General features: G+C 54.9%; 1 protein-coding gene across 1 annotated transcript in view; it reads left to right on the top strand.

Annotated features, from left to right (window-relative positions):
- The first annotated feature begins 444 nt into the window (after nt 1-444).
- Nucleotides 445-9,240, top strand: part of CNGB1 (cyclic nucleotide gated channel beta 1) — a 27,253-nt gene continuing 18,457 nt past the window's right edge. The window contains exons 1-14 of the mRNA XM_017824174.1: nt 445-525; nt 923-1,057; nt 1,335-1,392; nt 1,517-1,574; nt 1,690-1,819; nt 2,038-2,077; nt 2,256-2,322; nt 2,409-2,490; nt 2,885-2,924; nt 3,257-3,407; nt 3,512-3,587; nt 4,126-4,162; nt 7,540-7,717; nt 8,850-8,898. Coding sequence (XP_017679663.1) covers nt 445-525; nt 923-1,057; nt 1,335-1,392; nt 1,517-1,574; nt 1,690-1,819; nt 2,038-2,077; nt 2,256-2,322; nt 2,409-2,490; nt 2,885-2,924; nt 3,257-3,407; nt 3,512-3,587; nt 4,126-4,162; nt 7,540-7,717; nt 8,850-8,898 — 1,182 coding nt within the window. The remainder of the gene's footprint in view (nt 526-922; nt 1,058-1,334; nt 1,393-1,516; nt 1,575-1,689; nt 1,820-2,037; nt 2,078-2,255; nt 2,323-2,408; nt 2,491-2,884; nt 2,925-3,256; nt 3,408-3,511; nt 3,588-4,125; nt 4,163-7,539; nt 7,718-8,849; nt 8,899-9,240) is intronic.

The following is a 9,240-nucleotide window of genomic DNA, read 5'->3' as shown; positions in this document are numbered from 1 at the left end:
GCTGAAGCCCTGGGGGGCTTTCTCTGGATTGTTTGGGCTCAGTGCTGTACGCTGACCCTGTGCTTCCTTGGGACCTGTGCCAAAGCATGGGTGGAAATGCCTCTGCTGTGTGGGGCTGCCGGGTTTTCCTTCCTGCTCCTGGGGCATTCGCGTCTCCTTAATCCTTTACAACCAGTGGCTGGTAAAAGGCAATTTAATTGGTTTCTGGTTGTCTGGTTTTACAGCCACACTATCTAGTTTTGGGGATGTGGGGTTCTCTGGGAGAGCTGACCCTGTCTGTGGTGTGCTGGGGGCTGGAGGTGCTGCTTCAGCTGCATCCAAACCCGGCTCCTTGACTTCCCAAGGTGTGGGCAAGCAAAGGGCTGAGGGCACACATCACCCTTCCTGGGAACCTTGACCTGTTTAGATTTAAGGAGCCAGGCTTTGGATAGCCCCCTATGAACCATGTTGAGGGAACTGAAGGTGTCCTGCACGCCTAAAGGCTGCATTAATGCGAAGAGCCCAGCGCTGAGCCGCTTCCAGCCTGTACCTGCTGCGTGTGGGACTGGGGTCATGTGTCTACCTGGGATTGAAAGTCCCATGCTGTGTCCCAGCTGGGCTGGAAGGAGCTCAGGGATCTGCTTTCTTTTGCCCTTTGCAGGCATCATCTGCGAGCAGCAGCATAGGGACTGCCCGAGGTGCTCCCGGGCCCCTCATTGGGCAGTGTGGGGTGTCCTTGGAGGGGCATTTGGGGCAGAGCGTGGCTCTTTGGAAGGGCAGCAGCAGAAGACACTCCCAGGTTGAGCAGTGCCACGTTTCCCAAGCAGAACACCGAAACGGAAGGACACCAAGGACCTCTTTGGGCTGCTCTGGAGACAGCGTGAGCAGCTGGTGCACCCGGTATTCCTTGGGGGGCTGCACCCCTGCTGCTGGCCTCTTGTAGGCTGGAGACCCCTCCTCACTGCCCGCAGGCAGCGGGATGATGGGCTGGATCAACCGGGTGGTTCCCCAGCCCCCGGTGCCCCCGGTGACGGAGGAGAGCCCGCGGGCCCCAGCACAGGAGCCGGAGCCAGTTAAGGTGAGCAGGGAGCCAATTTGGGGGGTAATGGGGACGCTGTGACCTGTATGGAGAAATGCCTGTGCCTCTGCGTCCATCCCCAGCTCTTTGGCACCCAGGGATGCTCTGCAGTATCCCCAAGAGGGATGGGGGCCGGGACACTTCCCTGCTCTGAGCTGCTGGGAAGCAGCAGGAAGGATGGGGAGTCCCTGGGGTTTGCAGCCACCTTTGAGCAGGGACAGTGTCCACCGTGCCTCACCCTCTGACTCTCTGACACCTTCTGCCTTTTACCCTGAAGGCACCAGCAGGAAAAGCCAGTGGCCCCACGGATGTTGCTGACCAGGCACGCACTGAGGGTAAGCCCCACACTGGCTCAGGCCACAGGTCATGTTCCTTTACCAACTGGTCCCCCTCCTGCTGGGGGCTGCCAGAGTGGTGACAGGAGCTTGCCTTTGTTTTTTTCCCCTGCTGCCATTGAAGAACTAGTAAAGAAAGTAGAATTTGTGATCCCTGAGGACACAGGTTCTATGTTTGAGAGGTATGGCTCTTGCACCCTCCAGTGTGCAACATGGTTTGCTTGGGATTTTGCTTTCTGTTGGGGGCTGGATGCCTGGGATGGCGTTCCCAGCCTGACTCGCTCCCTTCTCTGGCAGCATGGGGAGCAGTGTGCGCTTCTGGCTCTCCTATGGGATAAGGAGGGTGATTCCCCAGCCAGTTCCACCCCCAGGGACACTGCAGGTGCTCGGGAAGAGCTTTGAGACAAGCATTGATGTTCCTGATGAGGTAGGAGACAGATCTTAGCAACAGTCTGGTGTATTTGGGCTTCTACATCTTTTTTTCCTTCCTATCACTCTCCCAGTGCTAACTGGGAGCACTAAATGTGCCCTGCATTGTTTTCTGCCTTCATCTGTCCCTGGGGAAAGGGCAGAGTTCCCTCTCCACCCTATAGGATGAGCCCCACCTTGGCTGTCGGGTGGGTGACAGTCTGTTTGGCTTTTCAGACAGAGGTCCAGGTCCTTCCAGAGGAGGACGACGGTCTTGGTAAGGAAAGCTCGGAGCTTGTAGTTTGCAACATCCCAGGGGCCTCTCTGGGACTCCCACACCCCACTTCCCTGACTGGTGATGCTGGCACCATTGTCCCTTTGAGCTGGCTGATGGGGGGACCTGAAGGTTCCAGCAGTGCAGGTCCCCCATGCCCACGGCAACGCTCTCCTTGCAGACATAATCCCCTTCGATCCAGAGGAGGACGGCTTCGAGGATGACTTGGACGCCCCCAGAGAGGAGTGGTGGGTCCCCAGCGAGGCTGGCAGGGGGCTGGGGGAGGACAGGAGGGCACGGGATGAGCTCCCTGAGCACGGCACTCTCCCCACAGGGTAGGAAAGCGGGTGCTCAGCTGGCTGTCACAGGGCTTTGAGAGGATTGTGCCGCAGCCGGAGGGGATGAAAAAGCTGGAGGTGAGCACTGCCCAGCTCAGGGAGACTGGGGGGCCACCGGGCAGAGGTTGACAGCAGGGTGGGCTCCCTGCCTTCATCCTCCTGCACACCCCAGCTGGGACCTCGGGGAGGAAAACCCCAAAGGAATTCAGTAGAGCAAAAGAGAGACCTTGGGGTGCTGTCCTGTTGTTCTCAACCTGGCTGCATGTAGGGGGGACCTTCCAGTTGGGACCCGCTGGTGGCAACAACACTGGGTTCAATGGTTGTTGTCAGGGAAATGGGGACAAAACTGCAGCAGAGGATGTGTGGGGTTGAGAGTGTGGGTCTCCTTGGGGCGGGCACAGGCCCACACGGGGTGGTGTGAGGCTGCAGGCACTGCTGTGCCACATCCATCCGTCCCTCTGTCTATCTGCAGACAGAGCAGAAGGATCAGAAGTGCGAAGCCACAGTGGAAGGTGAGCGATCCAATCCCCCTTCCCTGGGTGGCCCTTTCAGAGGAGACACTGTGCCTCTGAGAGCCCATCTGAGGGTGCCCTTCATCTCCATGCCCAGGATTCCCACTGTGCTGAGAGGGGTGGGCATCACAGCACCGCCCTTACATCACTTCTGTCCCCAAACTGCCCATGTCCTCAACCCAGGCTGGGCCCCCAGGGGAGAGGCTGCCAGGGAGGTACCCCAGGCCTGTCCCTCTGTGGGAGGTGACCCTTCCTTGCTTGCTCTGCTTCCCAACAATTTCTGACTGCTGCATTGCCTCATCCCCCTTCTTCTTCCAAATAAACCTGAGCAGGCACAAAAAGGACTGAAACGACGGCAAAGCCAAAACCCCGCCTTTCAGCTGCCCTGAGCACCTCAGTGGCAGAGACACCAGCAGCTGCCACGGGGCAGCCAGAGCCAGTGACCACCCTCACCACTCAGTCTGTGGCTCTGGATGGCCTCAGGTAACCACAGGGCAATTTCTGCCTGGGTCTGGTGGCCAGAAGGTTGGCTGATGTGGGAGCAAAGGTTCTGGCTGCCAGTTCTAACACTGGTTTCTTGTCACCAGGATGTTCATCTGGTTTGTCCAGAAGCTGGAGACAGTGCTGCCACAGCCAGTGACCAGGGGGAAGCAGGACACACAGGTATGCTGTCTGCTGGATAGGCAAAGAGCATAGAGACATCATGTCCCTGCTGAGGAGGATGTCCCTTGCAATGCAGAAGCTACTAGGTCAGTGCTGGGACCTGGTGTGGTTTGGGCTGCCACCCAGCTCCTTCAAGAAAACAAATGCCCATGACCTGCTTAGCTGATGAAAACCAGGATTTGGCTTCTAAGCAGCACGAGAGCCTGCAGCATGTTTTCTTTACCATTTTCTTGCCTTTCTGTGCAGCACTGGGTGGTGCCCAGGCCCTGGCACCTCACCCAAGTGCAGTCCCAGTTCTAAGGATAAGCAGCAGCAGCAGGTTTACATGCTCTCCTTTCCTGCTCTTGCCCCCAGGCGAGCTCACCAATGTGCTCTGCCCCGTATTATCACGTGTGTCCACAGCCAAGCCATCCAACTTGACATGAGAAATCACGTGGGGTATTTAGGGTAATAGGGCCACTTTTACTGCAAATGGGTATTTAGATTAGAAATTACTGAAAATGGACAATGAGTCATATTTCCCTTTTCCTCCTGGCAGGGAGTGGCCTCAGCAACCTTGAGTCCCGTGGAACAAAGTAAGTGGTGGCTCCATCTCACTGTGAGTTTGATTGTTGAGCTTATCAGAAAGGTTATTGGGAAGAGGGGTCACTGTCATCTTTTATCCCCTGATCTGCCCTGGGTGCCACCTTGGGAGCCCTTGGAATCCCCTGGGAAAGCCATGGGAGGCTGTTGATGCTTGAGAAATGGGAGTGGCTGTGGAGTTGTGGCAGGGATTTGGTAAAGCTCAGGGTTTGTGGGAATCTCTAAGTGCAGCATCCCACCATCCTCAGGTCCCAGGTTTTGAAGTTAGTGCTGATCTCAAGATCTGTCCTCGAGCTGTGCTGGAGGATGTTTGCTGAGCTGGTGGGATTTGATCAAAGGGAATTCAAACCTGCTGCCTTCTTTCCCTCCTCTGGCATGCTTGCTGCTAAAGCTGGAATGTGTTTGCCAAGCCTGGTGGGAGTTGTCTAGGAAGGTACTTCAGGGAAACAAAATCCTGGGATTAGGTGTGTTAGATATGAGTCTGCATGGTTGTGGAAAAACTTGTGGGGTTCACACTGCTTCTTGCCTGCCTGTGGAGGGGATCAAGCACTGGCTCTGCAGGCAGTCGGGCTTGGCTCCCCCCACCAGCCACGTTGGGGGATACTGGACAAAATGGCAGAGCCACTCTGGATGGACTGGGCAGGGTTGCACAGCCCCATGCAAGTGCTGTCCCTGGCAAGGAGTGACTGGTTGGGCTGGGGGAGCTGCTGACGGGAGCAGGGACCCGCTGAGGCACACGGAAGCTGCACATCCCTCAGGAACATCCCCCAGGAACACGCCAGGAGGTCGCTCCTGCTGAGCCACCAACAGCTTGGCAGAACCTCAGAGAGTGAAATCCTGGGAAGGGGCATTTCTCCTGTGTTCATACAAACTGGAGACCTGTGCATTGCCACGGAGCTCTGAAAGAGGCAAAGCCAGGGATGTGCTGGGCAGGCACAGCCTTGGTGCACAGCCGGCTTTGGTGCCTTGAGGCATCTCCAGGTCACTTATTGGGTTGAACAAGAGATCTGCCCTGGCCCCAGACTGCCAGCACGCTCATTAATGTTTTCCTTCTCCTTTTGTTTCAGGGGGCAAAGGGGCTTAGCGCCTCTGAAACAAACGGAAAACGAAGACCATGGCAAACCAGCCCTTCCCACACCCAAATGAGACCAACCTGAGGAGAAAGCGCAGCTGGGGAGGAAAAGCAATGGGGAATTTGCAAAATAGTCTCTAGCTCCTTCCCAGCTGGGGCAGTGGGGACCCAAGCCTGGCACAGAGATGCCAGCTGCATGTCCCCAGTCCCAGGGCTGCCCCACTTGGCTCCCTCTTTTCTCTGGGAACTGGAGCTATTAGTTTTGCAGGACAATGTCTATGAGATGGGAGCTACAATTTATAAGATGGTAGAAAAGCATCACTCAGGACACCTCGGTGGCAGAAAGCCTCTTGCTGCAGTCTCCCAGCACTCCTGGCTCTCTCAATGCTCCCCTAAAATCTGAATATTCAGTCTGAGACCTCCAGCTGAAACCCACAGGTTTCTTTGAGTCAACTTCTGCCTCTGAGGTGTAATGTTATAAAGCTCTTGAAGCTCTTGTCAGCTCCTTATTGCTTTTCTTCCACTAACTGAGTGTTTTCTCCCAGCAAGTGGAAAGGGTTCTGGTTTGCAGCAGCAAATCAGATGGGTGAGGTTAATCTCTAGGTGAATAGGTAGGACTTAATGGTTAAAAACCTTTGCCCAGACTCTCCTTCTAAGAGAACTTACCCCAAACTCTCCTTACCCCCAACAACAGCTGCTCCCTCCTGAAGCTCACAGCTCCTTGGATGCAGCATTAACCACAGTGGCAGGAGTGTCTTGGCAGGGAAGGGATCCCAGGAGCTGTCTCCAGCCTGGAGGAGTGCAGGCAGGCACAGCCAGTGCAGGCACACTGGGCTCGATGGGCTGAGAACCCCTACACCCCCAGTGTTGGGTACAGACCTTGGAATCTCAGACTAGGGACCTTTGCGAGGGACCTTTGAATACGATCTGGTCCAACTCCCCTGACTCCCCAACACCTACCACTGACTTTGGTAAAAAGTCTTTCTCCATCTCTTGTATAAGCCCCCTGATGTATTGACAGGCTGGTCTAAGATCTCCCACCATCTCATTGCAAGTCTTTAGGCCCATCTAGGCCACCAATAATGATGAGTCGTGAGCCAAGAGACCACCCTGAGATCCATCCCCTGCTTGTACCAGGCCACAATTTTAGTATTTGCCCCATTTTCATATAATGTATACAAAAGCCATGGCGTGTTTTAAAAGCCACCTCCCTGCTTGCTGTCCCATGTTTTAATTAACAGAGATCTAGAGGGAATATCATGGACACCTTGAGGTGGGTGAATACAGCACTGGTACAAGCGTGCCTGGGTTTCCTGCCTTTCTGTAGCTGAATTTGCATGTTTCCTTTCAGCTTCACTGTGGACATGTAAGTTTTGTTGTCAGGCAGACATCAAAATAAACTGATTTTACAGTAAGCGGATGTGCTTCCTCCTCCTGTTTCTCTGGTGTGTGCCTGACGTGGTAGGATGGGTACCCCTGGGACACAGAGAGGGCTCAACATGGGTCAGACCTGCACTCCTCACCCTGCAGCTGCTGCACAGCTCCCCCAGAAACCTGCCATGGATATGGGCTGGCATCACCCCACTAACCCACCATGGGTTTTTCCCCACTGATGCTGGGCAGTGGCAGTGTGCATGGGATGCTCCCTACACCGTGGCCAGGGGAGTGTTTGGAGCAGGCATGGTGTGGTGCTTGGGTGTTGCAATGTGGGCTCTGGGTTGGGTTTTGCTCTGCAGATCCAGGGCCCTTGGGCTGTGCCAGGGCAGCACTTTGCTGGGAGTTCACAAAGGGAGAGGCTTTGGGATCTTCCCTTGGCTGCTCCTGACTGCAAGGAGAGACAAAATGTGGCCTGGAAACAGGCCAGATGGCTGCTGGTGGAGGTGGCTACACATGCAGGGAAGCCAGCAGTCATCTGTGTGCAGAGGGTTATAGCTTACATAGAATCACAGAATGGTTGGGGTTGGAAGGGACCTTAAATTCATCCAGTGTTAACTCCCCTGCTGTGGGCAGGGTTACTTTGCACGAGACCAGGTTGCTCAAGGGCTTCACAGGGCTTTGGCTGTGTTTGGCACAAAATGGTGAATTTTCTTTTTCCTTCTGGCAAAGGGCCCAAGGCATCTGCCCAGCACAGCTTGGGGTCACCAGGGCTGCCCAAATCTGTGCCGGCTGAGAGCTGCTTCAGCACTGCAGCATCAAGCAGATGAAACACAGGATCCACCCTGGCCCTACATCTGACCCCTTGAGAACATGCTTTCACACTCTCACTTCATCACCTCCCTTTCCCCATTCCAATTTCAGTTCATATACCCCCTGGGGAACCCGAGGAGACCCACCTCATCCTGGAAGAGATCACTGATGACCAGGTTAATGAAGACACATGTGAGATGATGGCCTGGAGTCACAAGGCTGAGCCAGAGGCAGATGCTCGTTCCCTTCCCCCCATACAGGAGGAACCTCAGGAAGAAGAAGAAAACAGGTAGGAGAAGGAAGATGCTGTTGATGGGCGGGTTTACACGTTCTCCAGTCACCAGTGTGGTGGCCATGGGAGGGGACAAGCATGTCCCCAGGCATCCCTCCTTGCCAGCACTGGTGGTGGAGCTGGCAACTGAGGTGCCTGTTTTGGAGGAGGGGGGCATCCACCAGAAGAACCCAAAAGGTGTTTCAGCAAATGTCCTCTGCTTCTGGTGTTGAGGTTTGGGTTGGGGCAGGTGGTGGCAGAGCCATCAGTGCAATGCTCACAGTGCCCTGCAAAGGACAGCTGAGGGAGGCTCTGCTTAGGCTCCTGTAAGATTTTGGCCCTAAAAGCAAGAGGGCTTGGACCTTGTTCCCAGCAGTTGCACATTCAGCTGTAATGACATTCAGAAATAGGATTTGTCTCTGTAGAATTCACTCTACTTCTCCCAAAAGAAACACCTGCTGAGGTTCTCCCAAGGGCTGGGCAGTGTGTTCAGAGCCAGAAGCAGGCTGTGTTGCAGCAGGGGGGTGAGAGGTGCCCATGCACACTCGCAAAGGGTTTCTGAGACCCCCAAAATGCTCCCTGAGCCCAGCATGGGCTAACACAGTGGTCCCCACCTCCCAACACTGGCAATGCTCAACTGCACTAAGCACAAGCAATGCCCTGAGCCACACTGGCTCAGCAGAGGTCTCTCCTGCTCAACCAGAAAACACTGGGCATGCTATAAAAATATTTTTCAGATTTTTTTGCCCCTTACTACAGAAGCTGTGAGAAGCTGTGGGCAGCAAGCACAGCCTGTCCTGGGGGCTGGATTTCATTAACAGGAGGTTTTGGTCAAAATCAGCAAACAGTGACCCTTAAGCACACCCTCTTCCCATGCAGCAAGGGGAATCTGAAGGCTCAAGGACTCTGGTTTTGGGTTCCCAAACTCCTTCCCGCTCTCCTTCCCACCTGCTTGGAGCTGTAGACACTAATGGGATGTGAAACAGTGTATGCCCAGTTATGCTCCAGCATATCCAACCCCCCTGGGAGGTTGGCTGGGGGATGGAGGGAGAGCATCTCTGGCCAAAGGGGTTGGGGAGACCGGCAGGACTCCTCATGTGAGGTTCAGACATACTTTGTGGATTTTACTTAATGAGTTTCTCCTTCCCAGACTGTGGTTGAGCTCCCCAAGCACTACCAAGGAGGAAAAGGAGGAGGAAGAGAAGGAAAAATGGGAGGAGGAAGAGAAGGAGCAGGAGGAAGAGAAGAAAAAATGGGAGGAGGAAGAGAAAGAGCAGGAGGAAGAGAAGGAGGAGGAGGAGGAAGAGAATAAGAAGGCAGAGGAGAAGAAGGTGGAGGAAGAGAAGGAGCAGGAGGAAGGGAAGAAGGAGGAGGAGGAAGAGAAGAGGGAGGAGGAGAAGAAGGAGGAGGAAGAGAAGAAGGTGGTGGAGGAGGAGGAGGAGAAGAAGGTGGAGGAGGAAAAGAAGCAGGAGAAGAAGGAGGAGGAAGAGAAGAAGGAGGAGGAGGAGAAGGTGGAGGAAGAGAAGAAGGAGGAGGAGGAG

This window comes from Lepidothrix coronata, unplaced genomic scaffold (assembly GCF_001604755.1).
Source record: "Lepidothrix coronata isolate B3197 unplaced genomic scaffold, Lepidothrix_coronata-1.0 Scaffold110, whole genome shotgun sequence".
In the NCBI taxonomy this organism is placed as follows: domain Eukaryota; kingdom Metazoa; phylum Chordata; class Aves; order Passeriformes; family Pipridae; genus Lepidothrix; species Lepidothrix coronata.
The sequence above is the reverse complement of the archived record's forward strand: the minus strand, read 5'-3'. Positions and strand labels throughout refer to the sequence as shown.